Below are 27,847 nucleotides of genomic sequence, written 5' to 3'. Positions count from 1 at the left end.
GCTGAACATCTGGTCAGTCTAAGAGAATATGGAAATCCACTTAGAGCAAATTAAAACAAATGGAGTACTGCATAATGATTTCATAAGCAATTTCCTATATTAGTATTTCTAATACTTCACAAGAAAAACTGATTTAGCCCCCAATTGTCATAAACATCAATCAGATGGAACTAGGAGGTGCTCAAGATGCTCCATCTTACAATGACAATGTTCCTGAAATTCACCTCTTTAAGGATACTTTTAAAATATATCTCCCCGTGTTCATTTGTCCAGTTTCCTTCCCCTGCCCAACACATCCTTTTAACCCTAAATGAATTAAGTTCTCATTAAAAATGCATTCCATTGTTAATCATTCACATGTGAAAAGGATTAGTTATCAATTTGCAAAATGACGTAATATCTATCTCTTTACAGAAATAGCTCTTTGAAAATGTTAAATGCAAAAATGATTAATCAAATTGCCCTTACACATAGGTTTTAATACAGAGTTCTAAAAATAAAAAATTAAATCATTCATGAATAACAAGTATGAGCAGTACATGTACTACATATGAAGTATGTTGTCAATATATCTTTTGATAAAAGGACATTCAAATTAAGCCCAGTGTTTCCCTTTTTATTTCTTTTTTGTAGAAATACAGGCTACATCTGAAAGGAATACAATGCTCAAGCAGTTCCCCTGCAGGTGATCAAAAAGGCCAAGCCGGATTTGTATTCAAGGCATCCGAAAAAGAACAAGGCGGATGCTAGCAGAGTAGAAAAACACACTGGGCACATTGACATCTCTATTCTAAACAAAGAACCAGGGAAGAAAATCCTGAGACAGGCAAAAATCTCCCTCTCTAAGCCCACAAACACTTTTGCATTCTTAGGCCCAGCCTAGCACAATGGAAATCTTTCTATGGATTTTCAATATCTTGTTTGGGCTGCAGGACTGGAATTCCAAAAGCCATTTTCAGCAACCACTCGGAAGGCAAGATAAACCATATTTTTAGCATGACTCTCAACATGAAAAGCATATAAAATGTATATCTACTGCGAGAAAACGAAAATGTTACATTCGCTGCTCTTTCGGAATATATATGAAGAGTTGTACTCCAAAATGCTATATATCCATTTGTAACAATGGTCTGTAATGCATCTTGGAACAAGATCCCTTCGGATTGTTTTTTCTACCCTTCGTATAATTTTATGCTGATTTATGATACCTCTATACAAGCTTTTCTGAGAAAGAGACAAAATAGAAACTAAGCATAGGATCACATCTATTTAGCTCGTCTCATTAGCTACCAAGTCTTTCTGCATCATTACAAGCTGAGCACTCACAGAGGTCATTTCTGTCTTCTTAAGAAACTTGCATGCATCAATTACTCAGAAGAGTTGCAGAGAGCTGGAGAGTGACATGTCACTTTCCCCCTAAAAAATGTGAGGCTGCTGAAAACTACTGTGCTCACTGTCACATCTGAAGCTGGTAGCTTGAGAAAAAAAGCTGCTGTAGATGTCAGAAAGAACAAAAAGACCTCACTGGCTGCTTTTGGCCAGAGGCAGAAATTTCTGCCTCATTGTAAGGCTCAGAATAGCGCAGTGCAGAGAGTCCTCTGAATCTCTAATAGCACATTTTGTAGCTGCATGAGACAGAGTGCACACAATATCTGCAGCACCAAAGAAAAATAGAGATTGCAGAGCTAAAGTATAGTTCGGAGAAAAGACATGGCATATGAAAGTCCCCAAATTCTGACCCAATCAATCCAGGACCCATGCTGATGTACAGTCCAACCTAAAAATGCCAAGATTTATAGGCCTGTTAGGGCTCTAACCTAAAAAATCCAAAGACCTGGGATGTAGATGTTTACTTGCCATCTACATCCACTGCAGCACTGGCAGAGTGTGCCAACTCACTGTCCATATATTACTGAAATATTCTCCTAAATGTTTCCTAATTGCAATAAATTATATTATTACCACTGCCCAATGGTGTTCAAATCCCTGCACAGGCATAAACACCAAGCTATACCAATAAGAGTCTTTGGGCAAGACTCCTAATGCTACATTCATCTACCTCTGTTACATAATTACAGTGTAAGTCGATTTGGACAACAGCACCTGCCAAATGCATAAATGTAAATGTGAATTATTGTGGTTATTTGTACATGTACATGCAATGTTCATTATTTCATAATTTTATCTTATCAACTTATTCTGAATTTGGTGCTTGAAACACTTTCCAAAGAATTTGGGACATGTGCAATTTAAGATTAGAAATGTTTTAAATGTTCAAAAAACACAAACAGACGATGCAATCATACTTGCACATAAAGAAGTATCCTGGAAAGGCCTAGTGCTTTATGATCAAGAATGAATCAAAGCTTCTCCCAGGTGGCACTGCATTAAGAACCAGCATGCTTTTGTGATGGCCATAGGTATACTTTTACAAACCACTGTCAATTAAACACCAGTCATCAGTGAATCCACAAATGCAAGTTAAGAATGTACTATGCACAGTCAAAGCCATACCGTACAGCCATAACGTCCAGAAACACTGCCGAATTCTCTGGGCTCAAGTTTATCTGAAATTGACTAAATGGAAATGTGTATTATGGCCTGACAAGTCAATATTCAGATTATTTATGGAAAAATGGCCAGGCCAAAGAGGAAATGGACCATCCAGATTGTTATTAGCATAAAGTTCAAGTCTGTCATGGTATGGGGGTGTATTATTGACCATGGCATAGGTGTGAAGGCACCATTAACGTTGAAAGATATATATACATTTTGGGTCAGCATATGCTGCTTTCTAGATGAAATCTTTTTCAGGGACATCCATGCTTATGTCAACATGACAACACCAAGCCACATTCTGCCTGTGTTGCAACAGTAGAACTGCTTAATCGGAGAGTGCAGGGGCTAGACTGACTTGTCTGCAACCTAGACTTGTGTCCATTTTAAAATACGTGATGCATTACGAAGTGCAAAATACAACAAAGGCACCACATGTTTCAGCAGATGAAGACTTGCCTGCAGAAGGATAGCACAACAAAAAAAAACAAAAAAAGCTGGCAAAACTGGATCAATTTGTGTCTTCAGTCCCCAGACAATTATAAAATGCTGTTAAAGGGCAGGTGATGTAACACAGTGGTAAACATGTTTTTCCGACTTTTTAAAAATATGTTGCAGAAATCCAAAATTGGAATAAGCAAACGTTTACAAAATAAATAAATAAATAAAAAGTCGTTTTTATAATGTTTTCTGTTTAACACAGAATTTACTAATCACTGTTTTCTGTTTTTATTAGCATTTCACGTACTGTGTTTGTGATATTTGCTTCATTACCATTTTAAAGTCATTAAATACATGTTTCAACACAGATTGCCACATACTGACATATCACGTTATTGCACGTTACATGTGCAGCTCAATTTAAAGGCCTACTGTCACTTTACCAGCAGGGTTGATGTTGCAAAAACGTCTTGTGACCATCATTAGCAATATCATGCCTAACTTCACGTGTCTGACACAGCTGTCTCACACTGCGATGGCTCCTAACACTATTATAAACTTACTGCAGCCTAATCTGCCAGTGTATTTAGTGTGTGAGAGCAGGGGGGAAAGTGTGTGATTTTTCACTGTTGAAGTGCAGACCTGTCCCCCTCCTACAGTGCTCAGCACTGTGTGAAATAGTTTTCGGGGCTGCAGCCAGCTCCAGCAGGGCAGAAGCGCTGTACCTTTGTTCATGTCAATCAGCTGCTTCTTCTTCTGCTGGCGCTCTTGCTTCTCCCGTTCGGCTTTCTCCTTCGCCAGCTTGGCCCTCTTGATCTTCTCCTCCATCTCCCTCTTCTTGTGGTTCTCCTTCACAGCATCCTGGAGAGGGAGAGGAAGACAGAGGGAGTGAGCGTGTGAAAGAGCCAAAGAAAGACAGAAAGAAAGGGAGAGCGAGAGAGAGAGAGAGACCCTTAAGTTGTACTGCTCTTCTGTGGCATACCAACACAACAATGGCAATACAGTCCATCATAGAACGCCTCACGCTACAAAACAGAGGGACCTCTTTACATCTGCAGCCTGAAAATAAAAAATCTACATATTGATGAAAGAGTGTTGACAGAAATACGCTGTAGCGCGTAATGGCAACACAATGGCAGCATGCGCTATAGGTACTATTTATTCTCTGAGGAAGTGAAAGAGTGAAATTGTCCCAGTTGAACTGTCATAGATAATAAAAAAGATAATACATGTTAAAAAAAATGCTGGGCTGTTTTTTGTACCCAAACACTGAGCCAGTAAGGTAATTTTGTTGGGTTATTTCCTCGGTGCTGGGTAGTTTTTGGGTAACCCTGTCACCAGGTTAGTGATGATGTCACAGAAACAACCCAGTCAGTGAGTTCATTTTTGAACTATAATAGCTTGAGAGGAAGCTGGTTAGAAACAAGACACTTAAATGATTAAACTGAGAGGAATTGGTACGAAACTATTCTTTCTTTTTTTTCCTCATGTTGTTATGTTCTCCTTGAGGAGGTTGAGACAAGAATGCCAGAATATCTGCTATACACTGAGAAGAAGCTTTTATATTAAAAAAGACAATTTTAATTTAACAGTTTGTCATTACTGAACCATACTTACAATACTTCTGCTTCCAGGAATCTTGGTAGGCTACAAAATAGTTGATTTTAATAAGAAAAAGAAAACGATATATACAATAACCCGATAAAGAGTAAAAAAAAAAGAACCCACTGTTTTGTCAAAGAAACCATATTTTAGGGTTACTTTTCCTCTTATGACTCAGCCTGTTAAGGTTATTCATACAACCCAGTGATGCTTAACCCATGGGTTCTGTTATTAAGTGCAACAGAGCTGGGTTAAAAGTGGGCTTTTCATCATTAATTAACATTGCCTTTAACTCACATAGTTCTTAATATGTCATAAATAATACGATCCACTGTTTTATTGTACACTGCATTATGAATGCATTTTCCAGGTACTTTCAGCATTTTGGCTATTTGGCTATATTTTGTAAGCCTAGATCAGTAATATAAAATTTCATTGTGGCTGGTCTAGTTGCTTTCATTTACTACCTACCACTGTTCAGTGCTGTAAAATCTGAAAAGTGCACGCCATACTCAGATTCTACTGACTATCAGCTGGTAAGCAACTGTTTCATTCTAAGCTGCTGGAACTACTTTTCAAGAAACTACCTGAAAACAATGTTAAAAATATATATTTGAAACATTTTTTATGTTTTTGATTTACCTTTTTCTTCACTTTGATTTAGTTTACTTTACAACACTCAATGAGTTCAATTTTGACTAGTGTGGATGTAGCCCTGCATGCAGACCGCTGCTGTTGTAAGACTCCATTCAAGGCCCTGATAGGGACTGTGCAGAGCACATCATGCTGATCTACTGCTAAAGGTGGTGTGGGACCTGCGGGGAGGAAAGAAGCTCATACTTGGAGAAGCTGTGGGAGGACGAGGAGATATCACTCCCCCGCCCTGCACTGCCTTAAATGTCACAGAGGTGTCAGACTAGATGAAGAAGAAGAGCAGAGGACGAGAGAGAAAGGGAGAGAGAGAGAGAGAGAGAGAGAGAGAGAGAGAGAGAGAGAGAGAGAGAGAGAGAGAGAGAGAGACAGAGACAGAGAGAGACAGTCAGAGACACACACAATGCAGGCGCATGGGAAGGAGAGAAGAATCCAGCACTGCATAACCTTTGCAGCCTCAGAAAGGTCCCCTCACCCCAGGCCCCGCTACACACATGGCCTGTTTAAAGGGGAGGATGACGGGCTCCTTTATGGAAGTGCGTTCCTTCGCAGTTTGATATAATGAGTGTCGACAGTCAGTCCCCGTCCAACTCCCCTGGGGTTTTCCGGAGCGCACGCCGTGTTCAGTGCCAACACAGAAGGATTAAAGAGAAGGTGCTGAAAGCACAGGAAAACGCCAGGCGTCATAGCAGTCAATAGTACGGCTATCTCAAAATTCAACAGAAATGGTTCACTTATGGCCACTGTATCTTGTAGTGCTTGAGAGAAAGAGAGAGACAGATAGAGAGAGAGAGAGAGAGAGAGAGAGAGAGAGAGAGAGAGAGAGAGAGAGAGAGATTTATACACACACATACATCTTTAGTGGTTTCTCTCTCTCTGAGCAATTGACTAATGCCATCAATACTGATATGTTTCGAACCTGCTGCTGAGTGTTCTAGCCTTATTTGGAAAACCATTTATATTTATAGTTTCAAAAACTGTTCCTGCTGGCAATTTTTTTTTCTTTTTTTAAAAAAACAAACAAGCGGTTCTGACTGCAAACACTGTTACACAACATAATTATCTTACCCTGATCAAACATGCAAAAGCTCTAATTGCCATGGCAACAAATATGCTTTCAAATATGCTGTTTTGCCCAGGGCAGTATTTATGATTTTATCAATTTTCTTAATTGAGTTCTATGTTTTCGTAGTTTTACATGAGATAAACAAAATCCCAGACACGTTCACAAAGCTTTTCGACATCAGCTTCATTACCCAAGCCAGAAACATCTGCAAATATCTAATACAACAGCTGTGATCACATTACCACAGAGAGAAAGCTAGCTCATGAAGTAGGGGTTAAACACATAAAAATGCTTTAGTACCTGTGCATTTATTAACATAAGCTTTTTATGAGGTATCAGACTGATAGCAGTTTTTGATTTTGTAAAGTATGTAATTGTTTTTTTGTTTTTTGTTTTTTTTATTGTGCAGGAGGTATTATTTGTGTAGGACCATAATCAGCTCATGCTAATTATGACCTCTGATCAAATCGCTGCTTGATTGGTCCCCAAGTGGCACTCTGGCCAAAACATATTCTACAAAGCAGAGGTAAGCCCCATGGCTCAGGTCGAGTACCATAACCATTTGCCATCTTTAGCTGAAAGTCCAGAGGAAATGCAACTTGCAGTGAAGGATTACATGGTAGGGGTCACTCTGACTCTGTGTAAAAGCACTGGGTATGGGTGGGTGATATGAGCTCAAATTTAACATGGTATTCAGTATCCACTATTCTGATGATCAGAATCTCACAGAAAAAAATAGCAAATTGATTTTAACCATATCAATTTTATTATATGAATTTTCTAAGCCCATCAAAGTTACTAAATAAAACAACATTCCTTTTAACTTTATTAAAAAAAGAAAACATTGACAGTTTGAGACTAAAAAGCTTTTCTTTTCCTTATGACTCTAGTAGCTTTTTCAGTTTCCTGAAAAATACTTTGTCTACAACCTCTACTCATGTTTGCTGTTTTGCCTCCAAACTCATGCTCTATTCTATTTTGCACTTTCGTCACTAAAGCAACACTAACAAAAAATTGGTCATTCCCTTAAATAAATTTATACTTACTTTGTACAACAAAACGGCAAAAAAAGAAACCATCGTAAAATAAATCTGTGGCAACATGGCACAGAATGACTTGTCTGGGCATTCCAGTGAAATGCTGCACATGGCAAGCAGCAAAAAATTGACTTACTTTGAGCCCAATGTAACACTACTGCATTGCTTGCAGTACACATCTGGTATAAAAGGGCCACTGTGTAACTTTGGAGAGTACTGCATGAGGCACATTACGATTTCTGGTCTAAAATGCTTATTTGTTGGATTTATACAAACTATTTGAGGTGATTAAGTACAAGTTGTGTATGAGGTGGGGCTGTATGTGTTGTGTTTCAGTGCATGGTAATGCAAGCACTGGTGTTTTCTACAAGGGTCATCATAATATAATAAAGTGAGAACATTGCATGCTTTCTCTTAAAGTTACAGTGGTATTCCACAAGTTTTTTGACAATTTATGCATAACTCAGTTGATGAGATGTAAACAAAGTCATTCATAGCTGTTCCAGGTGGCTGATCATTTCATGTAATAACTTTTTTTTTCTTTAGCAGTAGAGGCATTTAACTCATTAAACTCTTAGGTCTGGTTACCATTACTGCTGCTGTGAACAACTGTTTTCTAAAATCTACATCAAATTACTCTAAATGACTCTGTTTACATCTTAACCATTTAATTCTGCAGAAATTTGAAAAAAAAATGCCCTTTAAGATGAATAACACTACAATGCTAGTGAGAGACAACTGGGCCCTAATCAGTTGGTCATATCAGCGTAGTTAAGTCAACATAAACCTTGTATGTTTCAGAGAAAGCATTTGCAGCTTTTGACAAACAGCACTGTCGTACAATAAAGGGATGGACGCTACAAACAACAAATTTGAGTGAAAAGCAATATAAATGCAAAATACCTAAACAAAAATATCAACACATCATCGATCTTCTGTAACCCTGAATAGTGACTTCTCACTTTCTTATTATGCAAATCTGATAAGGAAAAGACAATTTGGGAGAAATAACAAAACAAAGAGGACAAAGCGAACTCCACAGGAAGTCCTCAGGTTGTCAGCGGTGGCCACTAATCGATACGTTAAGGCAAATTAGGTTGGATAATTGTGTTTGCACACTAAATAATCCAAACTCATTAAGAAAGCTGATTATAGGGGGGGGGATCTTCCCTTAAAACTCTTTTGCTTAATTAGTGTACTGGGGGAGGCTTATTTAAAAACAGCCTCTTGCTGATGCAGCCCTGTGTCTGTCTATCTGTCTGTCTTTAGCGCAGGAGGAATATTTTTAGAGCTCTAGAATTGGACCTTGGCCATGCCTTGATGCATGATTTGTATCTTTGTCTTTTAAAACATATTAGCCTTTTCCACAAACCATAAGTCAAGTGGCACAGCATATTCGGCTGTTGAATATCATAAAAAGTTCTCCAAAGTATTTAGATGGCAAACAGTCTTTATGCATTCTGGCACCAATTTAACATGGTTGCCAACTGCTACTAAAAATATATTAAAGAAAATCATTGGGAAAACTACAACTTAGTTTAGCAGAAGGTGCATTTTCAAAGAACCTGCTGCTTGTTTGTTCATTTATTCTTTTCTAAAGCAATCAGACTGTGGCAGAGATTAATATTCCAATATGAACTCAAAGTTTGTTAATGCGCTGTAGCAGCACCAGCTCTGAGCAGTGTGCTTACAGTGAGCCATGGAGGACTGGATGCCTTTGTACATGTGCAACAGTGACACAGAGTGGACTTCCTATTGCAGTCATGTGCTGTAGAGATGGCCTTTGTTGATCCTCTTGTCTGTTTGCCTGGCTGCAGAATAGAATTCTAAAAGTCCAGCCCCTAGCATGTGCCTAGAGGTGCAGGATTCTTCTTCTCTTGGCTACTGTCTCAATAATTCATGAATTCTGTTTGGCTGCTCCCTGTAACCTGGTGCCTATGCACACATATTTCTTTTACGTGCTCATACTCTCTTGCAATGCATTTCAAGTAGCTGCGGACAACACACGTAGATGACTAACGCGCAGGTAGAAAAGACTCGGCTGTGGTCTTGCTGCTGCTTTTGTCGCATTCATGCTGCTAGCACTAACACTTTAGCCTAAGTAATGTTCAGCAATAATTACTCCATGTAATTATTTTAAAAGGGAAGAGAGAATGTACTGGCCCATATGGAGGACATTTTCTTCTGTGATATTTAAGTCGTCTTTCTTGGATTCTACCATTTCCATTTCCATTAGCGAGCAAAGCACGAAAGGCCAATAAAATGGATATTGCCAAAATTGAAAAGCGCCTAGTGATGTCATTTGGGCAATGATTTGTACATTAGACTGATTGAGAGAGATGGCGGAAGATGATGACTGATAATTCTATGATTAGTCCGAACGCGCTTGCTCAAAAAGCGGATAAGAGGCAGGACGAGCAGTAGCAACGACGCAGTCAATGCAGAGGTGACATCACGCCGGATCACAATTTCCATTCTCACCCCATTAACATCATTGCTCTCTGCCTGCATATTAGTTTGTTTGTGAATCTCGGCCAACAGCTTTGAAAACCACATGCTCGCACTCGGCTGAACGGCTGAGTCATGGTTGTGATGCTCCATCACATCACCCCTAACCTCTCCCGGCTTTATTGGGCTAATCAGTGGCACACTCAATTAACAAGTGAGTCTGCTAGTTCATCCCCCATCTGTTGCTCTTTGATAAGTCATTAATATAGTGATATTCATCCACAGCCTCTGGTAAGGATTACACAGTGGAGCAGCAGTGGGTCTCTCTCTCTCTCTTTTTCCTTCTCACTCTGTCTCTTCCTCTCTCCACCCCACTCTCTCTTCTATTTAACACTTCAAACATGGCGGTACATCAAAAGAAGAAATTGATGGGACACCGAAACAAACTTCATGTGCCAAAATTTAATTCCTATTGACACTGAAAAGAAATGCGGCTAATGTGTTTTCTTATCTGTGTGTGCGTGCACATGTGCGTGTGTGAGACGATTCATGAGAGCTGGCAGGCTGTGTTTTTTCTCCCAAATGGATATGTCAGTCAGCCAATTTAACATTCACCAATATCGGTCATATCTGAGGATAAATGTTTATGCTTAAATGACTAAAAACTATGATGCACCATAAATATGCTAGGGCAGAAAAAAGTGTGTCAAAGAAAATCAATTGGAGAATTTAATGGGGTGTCTATCATGAATATGAATTTTCTTAATAACCCCCCTGCCAAAGAGCGACAATATCCATTTGCTTGTGTGCCTGGGTCAGCAGTCTACCATATGAGGCCAAAGTAACTGATGATGATGACAACGATGTGTGCATGTGCGTGTGATATGAATGTGCGCCTGACATATTCTCAATGCATATAATCACAGCTTGTTCATATTAAACTGCTTTACATGGACAACTGCAAAACCAGCCGCGCCCCATCAAGCACCCAGATTTTTACAAACTAAGAAGAGTGATGATAAAATGCTTCAAAAAAAGTTACTGTCTGAAAAGTCTGGGTCCTGCTGGACACTTAGATCTGAGTGTATGTGTTTTTTAGGGCAGTGAACTTTAGATCAGTAACAACTTATTCATAAGTTTTGCTTTAGAAATTGATTCAATTTTTTTTTTATAGATTCCTCTTTTATTAGCCATGCAGTGTGGACTCCTTGAGGGTGTGCCTGGTCGTGTGTTGCTCGTTTTGATTAGATGGAATGAAAAAACAGAGGTGTGAGCCTGCCTCTCAGACAATGGGACCTCACCTTTCACATTTATGGATTTTAAAGACTTACTTTGTGTAATACCTTGGGAACATAATGTCTTCACTCTGAGCACTATTTATTTATTTATTTATTTATTTATTTTTTACCCACACTCCCTCTTGAAGAAATGGAGTGGGAAAGCACTTAAATTAATGTTTAAGGAATCGTTTGAGGAATTTTGCCCCCCAGAAGAAGACTTTGCCTTGTGTGGAAGTGTTACTGGCTTTACATCCTTCATCTTTAGATCTCACCAATTTAGCTTAAAAGCACACTGTCCTTGTTGGTCCACCTTTTAGATGTAAAGTCAGAGACAACAGCTCATCTCTTGCTGCACAGTTTTTGTTAGTCATCCTCTAAGTACTAAGTACTTTTTGATTTGTAAACTATTCTCAGTCCAGCAGTGACACTGAGGTGTTTAAAAATGCGCTGCCATGTCTGATTCACTCATACCAGCGCAACACTCACTTACACAAGACTACCATGTTAGTCTCACTGCAGTGCTGAGAATGATCCACCACCCAAATACCTCCTCTATGGTGACTGACCATTGATGAATGGAGTAAAGCTGGGATAACAAATTATGCAGAACAACAGATGGACCACTATCTGTAACTGTACTACAAAGTGCATTTACAAATGGTACATAAAATGCTCAGTAAGTGTATATATATTTAGATAAATATGTTGATGGATAGATCACTGCATCAACAACACTAAAAATGTGTTGTAAATCATTTATTGTGTTAAAGTTTAATCTTTAAACTAAACTAACTAAAATGAAATAAACAAAGACAGGCAGGCAGGCATCGTGAGTTCTGGAATAGTCAGTCTAAAGCATTTGCTGTGATAATCTGAATATGTTACAGGCCCAGAACTTTCAAACGCAACAAATGTGGATGTGAATCAGGTGTCAAAAGACTCTCAGTTAAACAGGTTCACCTCTATCTTAGCTTAGACTCATTGCATAAAGCGGATCCCCTCTGAGCTAACCCAGCCCTAGCTAAACCCTGACTATGACTTTAAAGAGAGAGCAAGGGGGCGTTGTCTAGATTGCCGACACATACAGCTGCAAGCTAATATGTTTAAAGGATAAGAAGATTTCAGAGACTCTTTTATCAGCACAGAAGCTACACGCTCAGTGATACATTATACATTCCATTCTCAGCGCAGTTTATGTACTCTTTAATCTGCAGTATAAGCCCATCCTTCCGTGTGCTAACCGGGCTGTCAAGGAAATTTCTTTATCAAGGGTGATAAAATAAGTTAATTCACCACCTACTCTTAAGATAGGCTTGGTAGCTCCTGCTTAGGATTATGCACTGATATTAAAATAAGAGCAAATGAAAATGAAAGAAAGAAAGGTCACTTGCAACTATGCTTTTTAGATTAGACACATGTTGAGTGGGGGGATGTGGGAGGGGCCAAATACTATCGTTCTCATTTCCATTGACTTAAATTGCCATCAAGAACAAAATCTGAGAAGAGAACATACTCCATTTTCATGAATAAAGAACAGTAATGAACCCGCGTGAGCATCATCCTTTTATCTGCTCTCTTACACACCCAGAAAAAAGAGGGGGGGGGGGGTGTTTTGCGAGGGGGAGGTAGAGAGGTAGAGAGACAAAGAGGGAAAAGGAATAGAGAAAAGGGGGATATAGAAAGCTAGAGGGGGAGAAACAGAAAGAGAGACAAAGTGAGACAGAAAAAGCTGTCAAACTGTAAAAATTAGAAAATTAAAAATAGAGATGCACGGTTTTGTTATGAAAGCGATACATATAATTAAACAAATCAAAGTAACTGAATAAAAGAAAATTTGAAAAAAAGACCATTACTGAGCAGCTAACACAGTTGGTGCACTCACCATGAAAAGCATGCGGAAGTTGGCCAGGTCTCCGAAAAAGTCCTCAATGCTGACAGCGTGTGGGTCAAATGCAAAGTAGCTTCCCAAACTTTCATACAGCTTCTGCATGTTCTTATGCATGGTGGAGAGCTTCTCGTACTGCTCTCTCGAATGCTTGGAGAAGCTGTGAGGAGGAGTTCATTAAGGGAAAATACACAGCAACAGAAAACACAATAGAAGAACAACATCTGTACAATGACCATTCAAATAGCTGAGGCCGGTGCAATGATGGACACTCATAAGAAAAATACATCAGTATCCTTGCTTCAGGTTTCTTTTAGAATCCTTCAACAGTGAAGTCACATCAGAAAATAGGAAAAGGCTGGGCTTTGAGCATGGAAAGGGGTTAAAAGAAAGCAATACAGCCTTTCAATAGCCTTTTCGTCTCAGTGTGGAGTCAGTGGCACAGTGCACTAATAGCTATGGTTGAAGAGTGATAGAAAAGCATTTAATAGTCTCAGGGCAAACACAGATGGCAGGGGGAATAGCTGATTGCAGTCATTGTTTCGTCGCTTCTTGCAACAAGACTGGGGTCAGCACGCGCTGAACCCCAGAGAACGACGCGGCCTGTAATTTACTGAGCAGATGAAGGCAGTTTTTTTTCACTGAATGGTTATTGACAGCTCCTGTCACTTGTGTTATCTCACCGTTCACTGGCCACACACAAACTGGCCACGGCGTCCTCATCATCACCTGCTCACACACACAAACACAAGCACACATTCACAGAACAAACAAAACACTCTTTAGACAGACAGAAAACATCGATACGATCATGATTCGGCCTCCAGAGCATCTTCTTTACACCGTCTTATCACTGAGCGGCAAACACCACATGCATCAGGAGTGTGTTCTGCAGGTGTGTTTAGGTGCAACATCATTACGCTTTTATTCAGGCACCTGACTTGTTGTGTCTCACCTGTCAATCAGTCTCACTTTGCTTGCATGGCCATACATACTGTGCATCAATTAACAGCATCAAAATGGACCCCCATCTGTACATAAAACATTCCTCTAATCCCACTAATCTACCTCATCCACTGGCAAATCTTGAAATCCGTTTCTTCATATGCAGTGATTACTACCCAAAGACATTCAGAGGGGCTGAAGTCAGAGTTCAGGGGTACAGTCATAAAAGAAGAAAGAAAGGGTGTTCCCCAAACCATTGCCACAAAGTTGGAAGCATATAATTAGCTAAAATGTTTTTGTGTACTGTAGCATAAACATTATACATCACAGAAAAAGGCCAAACAGTCAGACAATGGAGAGTGATTCATCACTCCAGTGAACATGTTTCCACTGCTCAGGAGTCCAAGGATGGTGTGCTTTCACTCCAACTGATGCTTTAAATTGCGCATAGTGATCCTAGAGTGTGGCTGCTCGGCCATGGAAACCAATTTCATGAAGCGCCTGATCCACAGTTCTTGTGCTAATGTTGCTTCTGTGAGTGTAGTGAGTGATGCAACAGAGGACAAGCAACTGGTGGAAGCAACATGCTACGCCCTTTAGCACTCATCGGCTTCGTGGCTGTGCTGTTGTTGCTCTTAGATGGACCTATTTCACAATAATAGCACTTACAGGTGACTGAGGCAGATCTAGCAGCACAGAAATTTCACAGACTGACTTGTGGCAAAGGTGGCATCCTATGACAGTGCCATATTTAAAGTCACTGAGCTCTTCTGTATGACCTATTCTATTGCACAGATGCATGTGACTTTATAAATCTTTTAGCAATGGGTGTGCCTGTAATTAGAAGGGGCACTTTTCACCATATAGTGTGTGTGTGTGTGTGTGTGTGTGTGTGTGTGTGTGTGTGTGTGTGTGAGTATAATCCTTCATCCTGACATTGTACAAATACAAATATCTATGTGTTTGTATGTGTTTCATTGCATTCCCCATTGCTGCACCAGACAGCGGCTGTGCCAGCCCTTCAATGGCTCTCCATTCCACAAAAAAGGACTGTCACACTGAGTAATGCTGACAAGCATTATCCTCCAACTGCAGTCGCCTATAACATCTTTCCATACCCTATGTTTCTGTTTCTTTCTCTCTCCTCCTTTTTCTGACTCTCTCTCATGCACATGCATACAAGCTGTGTACATACATGTGTTTGGATAAAACACGCAATTTATTAAAATCCACTTGTATTTCCCTTCTGTCCCCAAAGGATTACGGGAACACAAGCTCTCCCTTCAAAGCACACAAACACAAAAAGAAGTAATTTGTCTGGGTTATCCTCATACAGGACACCCATGTTTCTTTTTGCATAGATTACATATGAACAGATCACCACAAGATGTACCACAATAACTATTTAATGTGGCAGTGTTAAATAACTGTTTAATCACCTTTTCTACTGCATATTTCAGGACTGTTAAAAATACTAATTAAAAATTTTAGTTAAGAAAATGTAATTCTAATCCTCTTCCAAAGCATAACAAAGATATTTCCTTCTGTGGAATTCCAACACAGTCACCTGTAAGGGCCCCCATAAATTACCTGCTCTGTTTACCTTTGTGCATGCGAGAGTTAATAAAATGGTGCACAGCTCCCTTAGGCAAGGCCATAAAGCCTCCTTAATAAATCTTCCCTAACCCACTTCCATTAATGTTTATCTAAAGCTTTCCTGTATGCCTCCTGGCTCTATGCTGGGGGCTGGATGGCATGGCAGCTTTTAGTAAGGATCAACCTTATCCTCTTGCCACATCGCCACAGCCACTGCAAGGCCGGCCCAGCCACTGGATGGTAGACTGGAGCTGGAAGGTTACACAATCGCTGGCTTGTGCCCGAAACAGTCTAGTAGTCGGGACCTCTCCAATGGCTTTGGAGTGGTGGGCCCTGACAAGGAGGGCAGGCAACAGTTTCTTTGGGGTGGATCTGTGGCGCACTAATGGCCTGCAGACCAAGAGGAGGAGGGACAGATGGCGGTTGCTGGTGTGAACGTATGCCATAGAAAGGGAGGGGGAGAGAGGGAGAGAGGGAGAGAGGGAGAGAGAAAGAGAGAGAGAGAGAGAGAGAGAGAGAGAGAGAGAGAGAGAGAGAGAGAGAAAAGAGAGAGAGAAAAGTGGAAGGAAGCTTTACTAATCAGTGCTGACATGGTCTGCTGGTTCCATGCAGCTGGATGACCACTGACCAGACCTAGGCACAGAGGAGTCTGGAAGGCCAGTGTTTATGAGTATGACATAATCTGTGCTTTTCCATGAGATGAGGCTGGCTGGAAGCTAATGATTCTGTTGTGTTAAGGAAGGAACTTTACATGAACCTTGCTACATAACACTGGTATAACCATACCGTAAACATGTCAAAGAAGATGTCATATGCTGCTGTGATTTGTCACGACAGATTATGTTCAACAGTGTCGTATTACCAATATCGTTAATTGACATGACAGATGTCATAATGTTTGATGTCATGACAGCTAGCTACAGTACATTTTGCAAAAAATAGCATGTGGCACTGGCACCGCATGTCACTGTTACATGACATTATCAATTGTCAGAAAAACTGTTATATGGAAAAATAAAACGCTTCGGCGCCTGCAGTAGAATTCTTACAAACAAAAAACACTCACCCAAATAATTATACCGACCTTCAGGCACACAAATGAGAGTTACTGAGCTGTTGGCCTAAGCTTTCACTCCTTCAAACCCCAACAACAGTTTTGTTGTGTCTATGGCAGGGGGAAAAGGGAACAAAAAGTCTGGTTCATTTCACACAGTGAAAATAATTACAATTGTACCAAATTGAATCTTAAGGCACCACAGAACTCTGTGAGGTGTTCTGGATGGGATCCAAAGTAATTAACACAACACCTTGGATGGAGATCAACTGCATGCCACTGACGGACTCTGTGCCACTCCTGCCTCCTGCACGTTGCTGTCATGCTCCTGTTGGCTACTGAAAGCTGTCAGCAGCCATGATTGTCAGATAGTATCTCCTCCACGACTCCTCCACGTGTAATTATGTCTTATTGTGCAGCTGCATAAGCAATCAGCGGCTGAACAAATCAAACTTTCCCTCAGACCTTGTTAGAAGAGTGGAGAAATTTCTGAGAGCAATCTACTGATTAATGGTCCATTATTGACTGAAATTTAAGCCTAGTATGTGATGATTTGAACATTAATTATAAAAAGCGATGGCTGAAATCAATGCAAGAAACAGAAGAATGGGTGCATGCAAGTGTGGCAATGAAGTTGATGAGGGCTAAGATTCCAATTACTCATTTTGTAGCACGGCGAGGCATTTGAGCACATGAAAAGGAAAAGAATGGATACACATTTGTGCTGATTCACACATTCTGAATTGGACTGGGACAAGAACAGGCTGCACATTGATTAGTTCCTGTGAGACTGAAATGAAAAGAGGCGTTGGTGGTCTGGTGTGGAAAAAATGACAAAGCGTTGCAGCAGGCGGCGAAGAGGCCTGCTACAACAGTAGCATGGACAGAGAGGGGATGGGAATATTATATGAGTCATGCATCTCTTTAAGTCATGTCGGGGCTGATCCAGGAATCTTTTAGTGCATCTGCAAAATTAGGCTGGTTTGTTTTGTTTAATTTTTGTTCTCTATTTACACAGAGGTGTCACATTCAGAAGTTAACAAAGCGATGTAAATAGTACAGAACTATTCTAAAGTGGAAAATAAAAACTGTCATATCTATCATAACAGTATCTGAACTAGTTGGCTTTTATGTAAACATGAGCATGTAAAAAGTGAGCTTGTAGCAATTATCAAGTCGAGATTCAAGACTTTTTTGTTCCGTTAACCGCTAGCAACATGCTACCAATGTCACGAAGAAAATACACAAGAAACATTCTACTTAACTGGCGGCAGTACCATAAGCTGCATCTAGGTTAAAACTGGTGTTTAAGAGTGCTTTCAAAACCGACAGAATAGAGCAGGCTACTGTGCATGTGTCAGCGAAAAAATAATTCATAGAGTATTCACAACACTACAGGTGTTTCACATAAGAAGTTCAAAAAAGAATTCACACTGTATACCAACATGCACACATCAAAAGTATAAAGAAGCAGACTATAAAATAAATCACTCAGGGATGTCACTTTATTCAAATACCAAAAGGTGATTTTACTGTAGTGTTAATAAAGAGATCGGTATTGGCTGATAATCAAAATAAAGCTACTTGGATCTATTTAATTTGGATGGCAAAAAACTAGACTGGGACATTCGTAATGTCTTTAAACGAAACATTTGGGCAAAGGCATCCCAGAATAATCTAAAAATCCACAAATTCATAAGCACTCGTGCATGCACACACATACACGCACAAGAGCCCACACACAACAACAATTAAATGGAAATGAGGTGTTTTAGCTCTGTGGCCTTCAATGGGCCTGCGATCCTCGCAGTTCTCTTATCAGTGAGTGAAGTTGACAGCCACGAGTGAGTGTTGCATGCAGATCAGCTGTGCAGTGTCAACCCTGGTCTTACACAGCCTGCTGGATTCTGCAGCTTTGCTATAGCCCACACTGCTGGAGGTGCCATTTCACCTCCGCACACAGGCTAGTAATTAAAGCCAGAGCCTCCAGCCCCATCTGTATCGCAATGTGTTGACGGTAATGGCAAAATGGCAGATAAGTGAATTCCTCCTCCTTCCTCCAGGCGTGAGGTCGTGACCCCTTGTCACATCATGTGCTCTATCACATCAGTGCACGGATCCGCTCCGCTCCTCTTCATTTGAAAAATTAAAAGCCGGATTCAGAGTCAATTTCACTGTCAATTTATTTTGCAACCCTGCAAATGAAATATTTATGCATAAGGGAGATTGCAGCTCCTTGCGGTTCCTGCGGCCTTTCTCCTCGGCGCCCAGACGTTGCTGAGCAGAAACGCGATGAGAGCCATACAAACAAGCAGGCAAGCATTGAAAGATGGTCGAAAGACGAAATGAAAAATTTTACCACTTCAAGAACTACAGTGATAATAAGCATCTTGAATAATTCCAAAGTGCATTGTTTTGGGTATCCTTTGGCTACAGCTGAAAAAAAATATCTGACTTAAGTTGCTACTGCCATGAAGACCACCACAGAAAAATTCTGATGTTTAGGCACCTGGTGGAATTTCTCACTGGCAAAAGCACAACAAAGGAATTGCAGGGTGTTTACAATCAGAACATCTCCTGAGTGCGTCGGAGAACGCTTCAGAAAAGGTCATCTCTTGTGTTTGTGCCATCAGCTCATCCGATGTCAGCGGTGCATCAATACACACATTTAGCACAGATTCAGAACAACTAGCTCACGCCCACATTGTCTGTTTACTGTACAGAGACTGCATTGAATCTCTTAGAGTTTGTCTTAATAAGTTGTCAATTTCCATTAGCACCGTTTGCGACTGTAATGAAAAAAACATACACTTTTTATATTTTGTTATGCTGGAGAGGCTATGTGATTGGCAGTGTTGCAAAACACTGTATAGGAATCTCTATTGGGTGTCATGAATGAATAATGCACACTCTGTATAAGTCTACAGCTTACAAATAAACATCCATAATTACCTATATTTCTCCAATATGTGCTACAGTTTACACCATATAGAGTGCATCTCTTCTTTAAGCAGCTCTATAGGTAGTGCTTGGTGCGTCTTCCTCCTTATACTTCTCACTCAGCATGCTTCACCTGATAGTAATTAAGTTTATCACTGCTAACAAACTGCACTGTGATTAAACAAATTACACAAATGGATCCAGTGATTGTATCTTACAGCTGCTGAAAAGTGAACAATTGCAATCTTTTTCATTTTAATTGAAAACCATGATGGCATACGGCAACCAGCTCTGAGAGGTCTAAGGCAAAAAGCTAACTATATGGAGCTCACAAAAAAAAAAAAGGAAAATATCACAAGCCTTTGTGGCATAAAAATGTAGTAAGGGCTTGGCAAAAGAGCTGGCAGCTTGTCAGGTTGGTTTTCCAGATGGTTTTGTGATGGGAAGTCACAAGGATTTAACCTCTTTAAAAGTCATCAGGGTTCAGCAGGCAGTGTTTCTCAGGAGGGTGGTTAATGCACCCCGCTTGAATACACCAGCAATCAAGACCAGTGGGATTTTTCCAATGGGGTCCCCGCTGAGCTGACTTTGAAGTCCGCCCCCAGACGACAAAATGTTTTAAAAGTCAATAAAACGTATGCTCGCTTCTGTCGGATCGTAAATAAATTCTGAGCAAATAGCCAAGCTATGCACTTAAATGCTCTTAGCGCTAAACAAATTGCATCAATACCAGGCACTGCAGCAAAATGAACCATTGTTCTATTTTTTTTCGGTCATGGTGGCTATTTTTCTAATGAGGACCTGCTCTCAGCTTTATTTCTACAAATGAATCCTTACACAATCCTGACAAAGATCAGCTAACTTGATCAGCTTGCCAAGTTTTTCACAGTTCGCATGCAGTCAGTTGGTGCTAAAGTTTTCTGACTGAAAGAAAGAATTACAGAAAGAGAGGGAAAAAGTGCAAAGGGAGGTGTGTGAGACGAAGTGACAAAGTACTGTGGTGTATTGATTCTAGTGTAGGGCCAGTAGAATGCTGTGACAGGCAACAGCTCCATTCAATAGCATTATCGTTATCTTAGGCCTGGCCTAGCAGCAGGTCAAACCAGTACTGCAAGCTTGAGGGATAATTTTCGATTCCTTAGACCAATGAATCCCATTAAAACAGCTCTCAGTGCAGATTTCTTTGTTTGGAGGAGGTTTGGCTTAATGAACTGTCCAGAGAGAAGGTATCTCCTTAACAAAGTACCTTATCTATGTTATTACTTATCCTACACCAATCAACCATAACATTAAAACCACCTCCTTGTTTCTACACTCATTGTCCATTTTATCAACTCCACTGACATGGTAGTGGTATGTTAGCAGTGCGCTCGTAAGAGTGGATCAGACACAGCAGAGCTGCTGGAGCTTTTAAACACTGTGTCCACTCACTGTCCACTCTATTAGACACACCTAGGTTATTGGTCCACCTTGCAGATGTAAAGTCAGAGACAGTAGCTCATCTGTTGCTCGTCATCCTCTAGTCCTTCATCAGTGGTCCCAGGACGCTGCCCACAGGTCGCTGTGGGCTGGATATTTTTGGTTGCTGGACTATTCTCAGTTCTCCAGTTAGACTGAGGTGTTTACAGACTCCAGCAGCACTGCTGTGTCTGATCCATTCGTACCAGCGCAACACACACTAACACAACACCACCACATCAGTGTTACTGCAGTGCTGAGAATGATCCACTATCCAAATAATACCTGCTCTGTGGTAGACCTGTGGGGGTCCTGATCATTGCAGAACAGGGTCAAAGCGGGTTAATGAAGTATGCAGAGCAACAGATGGACTACAGTCTGTAATTGTGGAACTACAAAGTGCAACGATAAGGGGACATGATAAAATGGACAATGAGTGTAGAAATATGGAGGTGGTTTTAATGTTATGTAACATATTACATGTAGAACATAGGGTGCTTGCAAAAAACAATTTAACACAGTTTATATAATACATAGAGCTTGAAAACATAAGCATATATAAAATATATACAGTATTGCACTGTGCAAACATGCTCTGACGTGAGCTATGAACCACCTAAAGAAACATGGGTACCAAAAGACATTCCCAAGAAAAAAAGAAAAAAGTCAAGCTCTGAAAGCATATATCTGTTTATAATGGAACATTTTTCATGCGTGGAACTCTCTCTGATTAGATTAAGTGCAGACATGATACAAATGAAAATCATATTTACGGTACACGGTCATACATCTAGCGTGGATTCCATGTCAAGACCCGGGGAGGAGAACATGCTGAAATAATGAAACCATCTCCAGTGGAGACAAGAAAGAACAGAGACTATTTTTAGCAAATTAATTTAAGGCTCTAAATAATTAACTGATAATTATCTGGCAATCAAGTGTAAGATAAAATGATCTCCCCAAGTTTCTCCAGCGAGGCTGAAGAGCTTTATCGGGGATGTAGGTCTCCAGTCTGAAGCACCAATATTGCAGCAAAGCTAATTGACAGGGGGAATGAGATGCATATCCTGAAGGCAAAGTGGATTTGTGAATCATTAATGTCTAATGAGTGGCAGGAATCTGGCACCCACAGGATGTTTGTTTGTGACATAACAGGGAAGACGTTAAAACCCAGATTTCTCCAAAACTGCGCGGGCGGGGGGGGTTGACAAACTCCCAATGCTACGGCTTCCTACACTCACACAGTCTCCCAGTGTGCAAATACCCCTGTAGTGGAACAGCTAAGAAGACTGACATAAATACCAGCATGCAGTCATACACTGCGTGTCAGCTTAATCAAGGTTAGGAAACTGACAAAAGCAATACTAACCTCAGTGTTACTTTTTCAATTCAATGCAGAGGAATAAGTCAAGGCTCTAAAGCTGCAATTACTAACACTCAAGAGGGTGCAAATAATACCCTTGGTGTACTGTGTGTAACACTGGCCTTCACATCCTACAGTAACCACATCTCTCCAGAGGGAATGTATACTGAAGTATTCTGAAAAAAGAAGTGGCTGAGCACCACAAAGGCATACTTTAGAACAAAATGTTCTAAAGAACATTTCATACGAGCAGGGGTGCACCAATCATGATTTTCAGGAATTGGCTGATGGCTGATGATTTTTTGACTGATTTTTATTAACTTTTTCATACCAGAAATTCATACTCTGTGGGCTAAATGAACACCTGAGCACATTTTGAGTACTATTAGACAATATAACCATTATTTGCTCTTTATTCACATAAACTGGCATTTTAAGTGCCAAATAAAGTGCTCTGTCAAAAGTAAGATGCAACTGTCTATTTATCTTAATTAGTTGTGCGTTGTTATGTTAAGAAATTTTGAAACAGATGTACCAGCAGCATTCACATAAAGTGCACATACCTGGTGCATGATATTTACATCCTAAAACAATGAGATCAGGCAAAATCAAAATAATACATTGGCCTATTGAATACTAAGATTAAAAATCATTGCTAATTCTGATCATCATCATCACTACATGCAATTTGTGTCATTTTCTAGGTGCTCCAAATCTGTTTTTTAGTTTTTCTATCATTAGCATACATTTTGTGTGTTCAATCAAAACAAGCTATATCATATAGACATTCCTTTAGCAGCAGTACCCATGGGTTCATTAACTTAAATATAAAACACACTTACATATCATCTGATACGTTGATACTGTGACATTTAAAAAAAAAAAATATTATGATATTCAATTTTGTCAGTTCCACCCAGCAGTGTGTCTATTATTCTTTTCTCTTCTGTGAAAACATGGCAGCCTGGCAGAGGCTGGTGAGAGTTAGTGTTTGCCTGCCTGCTGGAAGTGTTTAGAGTTGAAGTGAGGGGAGGAGAGTGTAAGGTAAAGCGTTTCTGGCCCAGATAGATCCACTCCAACCCCTGAGAAGATGCCTCCTATAGAGGGGGAGGAGGAGGGGAGGAGTGCTGACAGTTGATGAATTGCCCCAAGCAATGTGTGTTTGTGCTTCAGCTTGTGAAAATCAAAGTGTCTTGCTTGCTACCGTTCCCCTCCGCTTCCCTCCAGCTTCTACCTGCCTGCCCGATCCTCTCCCCTCCTCTTTAGTCCTCTCCCTCCTTTTCCCTCCTGCCTCTCACGCTTCCCTCTATTTAAACATTGTTCCACCAGCATATTCATGTAGAACCATCTGTCAGGCTAAGTATATCAATCTGTCAATCCTTCCATCTCACTGTCACTCTATTTTTTTCTTGCTCCCTCTCCCAAGCCCCTCCCTATTTCTCGTTGCCACAGCGGCTGATATCCAATTTCAAAACACTGTACCTCCTCAGCGCTGGCGAGCCACAGAGAGAAGCGGGAGAACAAATGGAAATGTGGATTGCGACTGTGCATCATGCATCTGACAGCTGTTTTCAATATAAAAAAAATGAGGCTTTTACATGCCAAACAGTTCATACATACACACGCACGCATAACTCCTCTTGAATAGGAGAGGACGACAGGGAGAAAAAAAAGTGCTTCTTTTGTTGCAAAAATAATAATGATAGAAGCATAACTTGTTGGACACACTTGACTGTTGTGTTTGCACACACCGTCCTTTTCAGTGACTGGATGTCTGGGATGCACAATTAGCTTGGCTTTTGCAATGCATGCCGCATGAGACTGGGTTGACAGGCTAGCTACCTCCCACTGCGCAACCTTTTAGAAAATCAATGCAGCAGCTAAACGTAGCTTTCCTCCCAACCATAGCACCCACCCACAGAGCACAGAATAACACCACAAACAGATAAATCACTACTCGACCAAACATAGCTACAGTGTCCTAACGTCTACAGGCGTCAACCAGACAAAACCATATTTGAGTATGCATCTCATTTTCTTTCTTACCAACACTTTGATGCAAATTTCTATTTACTTACAATGTTCTTACGCTCCAAAAGTACCAAAAATTGCCTCAGATTAAAAAAAGGAAGAAACGGATTCCGGAGAGAACTGAAAGAAGGATGTCTTCGTGTAGACATGCACTCCGTGCCTTATCTTGGCCAATCCTCTCCAATTACTCTCAGTCAGAGCTGTGAGTGCTGTGGACCAGCTAAAACCCCCCTCTGATGGGACGGCTTTTCAGCAGTGCAAAGGTTCAACAATACTTTGACATGTCCAATGTCTGCACTTTGATTAAGGCCGGGGAAAAGTGAGAGAAATCCATAAATATATCATCATACATCCTGGAGGAGAGCGGGGGAGCTGTGCGGTGCTCACTTGCAAGCCTGATGTCTGCCCAGTAAACAGACATTTGAAAAGTCCTGCCTTCAACCTGCAGAAAAAGAGCTCTCACATCTATTCTCCAAGCGCACGTCTCAGAGAGCTACTTCAAGCACTTCCAAAGGATCGAAAATGATAGTCCACAAAGACCAGGACTTTCACTCGATTTATTTATATAACTACCCGGCGCCTCCACGATCATGGCATGAATGCCGAACTTTCAAAAGAAGAGATGCTGCAAGATATGAAACCTGACGCTCTCTGTCCACAGACTAAGAGTGCTCATTGATCCACTACAGAGAAAAAAAAAGAAATAAAGGCAATTGATTACATGCACTGACTGCAGCATCGATGTGTGCCATGAACACAGGTTGAGGAGTGCAGTCGCAAATAATTAGATGCCACCAGTACAGAGGCTGCGTTCATCTAAATGGAAGCCATCACCTTGTGCAGGTGGCACAGAGTAAGAGAGAGAGAGAGAGAGAGAAAGAGGGAGATAGAAAAAAGAGGGGTGGCAGAGAGATTGAGATGAAGGGTGGCAGGCTGGGGGAAATAAACACAGCTTTCATGCAAACTCCATTTCCATTTGGCGCCAGCCATCTCGTGCACTTGGTGACACTCATTTGCACAACGAGGGATCTTCCAGCATTGGCAGGTCTTCTCATTAATGTTAACTGGCGCCATTCGAAGCCTGAGTGCATTAACCCACTTACTTACATAATTACTGCTTCAGTTTTTAGATTATTAGCTTCTAGTCAGGACCTGTGAGGGGCTACTCAGACTGCCTTGTTTTTTTCAAGACAATTTCAGATAATACATATGAAACCTTTTTGAAAACGGTTCTATATAGCATCAAAAAAAGTTCTTCTACTGCTACGAGCTAACAAGCCTTTTTGGTGCTATATAGAACCGTTTTCAAAAAGAACAGTGCTATATAGAACCATATACAACACGGTCTCCATCAGTTTGAAGAACTGTGAAGGAGGTGAAGCACAATTTAGTTAAGAACCTTGTTTAGCAGACAGAAGCTATACATTTGGTTCACATTAACCCCTTAAATGGCCAGGACTCACTGGCAGGTCCAAAGTTTTACTACATACTTCTATAACCTAAGAATAACTCAGCCAGTTTGAATAGTGGTCCGTGTAGTTACTGAATAATAAGTCTTAGTATGTAATAAGCCTAGCATTTTAAGGGGTTAAACAATAAATTCTATTCAATTACATAATTACATTGTTAGTGATGTAATGAACTACAATTACATTTGATTTACATTCTGCATCAATAGGCTTGTCTACACTGTGATGACATCATCATGAAAGTTTTTTCAATTTTTCCAATGCAAGAAATGTCAAAATTGTATAGGACAGTATGCACAATACCTTTTCCTGAAAATCACAGTAAAATATCTGCTATCCTTCTTGAAAACAAATGTGGTACTGAATTTCCTGTTTCTTGTTTCTATGAGTAAGAAATAAACAAAATTAGAAGTTATATATTCCAAGGGGGACCTAGGAGTGTTAAAAACCTGAGAGTAGATTAATGGCATGAAAGTGCTCACCTCAAACCTGACTGCATGCTTCTGGGCACAGGAACGCAATGAGTGTATTAAAGGAGACAAATGAAGAAAAAAAAAAAAACAGTTCTGCACTTCCAAGTTCTGTGGATCTACAGCTGCTAGCCATGCTTCTGGTGACACTCTGCCTCTGTTTTTTTTTTTCTATCCTCAATTTCTCTCCTCCTCTGCTTTCCCTTCTTCATTCGATGCTATAACAGGATAACAGGCTGTTTACATGACAATTCTCTCTGTTTTCCTCTGGAGGTAACGTGGCCAGGCTGTTAATCCCACGCCAGCCTGGCGGACGCGTTTCCGTTGGGAGAGTGGTGATAAGGCTTTCTGCCCCACTGCCCACTCCAGCACCACACACACACACATACAGCCAACACAATCACATGCTGGAAACTCCTCTCTCCAGCAAGCTCTATTTGAATGCCAAACAACTCATTCATCCCGCCTATGTCATTTATAACACGAGAATAAGGAAGGATATGCATTGAGGAAAAAGGCTTGCTCTTTGGGTAATTTTCATTATGTGTTTAATTGTCTACATCACATGCACCCTCCTGACTTTGGTTGGCAAACATGGGGATGGAAGAGCGTCCTGAGTCATGAATAAATCAGCCTCAGCATTACAGAGATGCAGAATAAGCTCATTTTAACACTCTCTCTGCTGAGAGTAATTTAGCAAAACAGGCTGCTTGGATCAGGGGGCACTCAGAGAAATAAGAAAAGTACAAACTAAGGATAACACCAGAATAAAAAAAGTCAAAGCCTAAACATCACTGCATGAAGTTTTCTCATCTGTTGCTGACAAGCTACAAACAGGCCTGCAGAGCTTTGAACCCATCATGACTTTAGGCAAAAATACAACCATGCTGAACAAAAGACAACAAATCTCCCTTCTTCTTCACTTAATATTTTAAATAAATGTTTGGCTGACAGTTCACTAGTCGAGCCACTGAGTTTCCCTCTCATATCAATGTTGACATATGAAACTCTTTTACTGAAATGTCCTGCATTTCTAACTATTCATGTATAAGTGTTTTAGCTGTTAACTGTTATACATACACTAATACATACAATAATGTGCAAAATATTAAGGGACCTAAGCAAATGGTTTAAAACCATTTACTTAGACAAAAAAACTTTAGTTTTGCTTATAAAAACCATATAAAATTACAATAAACGCAAACAAGTATTATGCAGTAACAAGAATTTCTTGTTTTCAAAAATGTAGTTAATATCTTTTGATCTCGTCAGAAGAAGAAAGGTTTCAGATTTCTTGATGCCTTCAGCCATCACATGGATTTGTTATATCCCATCACCAGCACACCTGATTTAATTTAACGAAGCACTGATTAGCCAAACCAAGGACTGGATGATTGCCACAGTGAATTCTGGGTTGCCATGAGAAGTGGTTGAACACTCATAAAATCAATACTTTTTGCATTAATGTTTGCATTCAGTGCCCAGATAAACAGCTGCTTAAAATAAGTTAATTTCCTCAGATGCCTACAATTTTTGCACAGTACTATATACACAC

The 27,847-nt window shown here is 40.3% G+C and overlaps 1 protein-coding gene across 11 annotated transcripts in view; it reads right to left on the bottom strand.

Annotated features, from left to right (window-relative positions):
- Positions 1-27,847, bottom strand: part of diaph2 (diaphanous-related formin 2) — a 444,886-nt gene that overhangs the window by 64,946 nt on the left and 352,093 nt on the right. For all 11 annotated transcript variants that reach the window (XM_036568916.1, XM_036568915.1, XM_036568920.1 and 8 more), the window contains 2 exons: positions 12,964-13,128; positions 3,723-3,858 (listed from right to left, as the gene is read on the bottom strand). In XM_036568916.1, the coding sequence (XP_036424809.1) occupies positions 3,723-3,858; positions 12,964-13,128 (301 nt within the window). The remainder of the gene's footprint in view (positions 1-3,722; positions 3,859-12,963; positions 13,129-27,847) is intronic.

This window comes from Colossoma macropomum, unplaced genomic scaffold (genome assembly GCF_904425465.1).
Source record: "Colossoma macropomum unplaced genomic scaffold, Colossoma_macropomum, whole genome shotgun sequence".
NCBI classification, from domain to species: domain Eukaryota; kingdom Metazoa; phylum Chordata; class Actinopteri; order Characiformes; family Serrasalmidae; genus Colossoma; species Colossoma macropomum.
The sequence above is the reverse complement of the archived record's forward strand: the minus strand, read 5'-3'. Positions and strand labels throughout refer to the sequence as shown.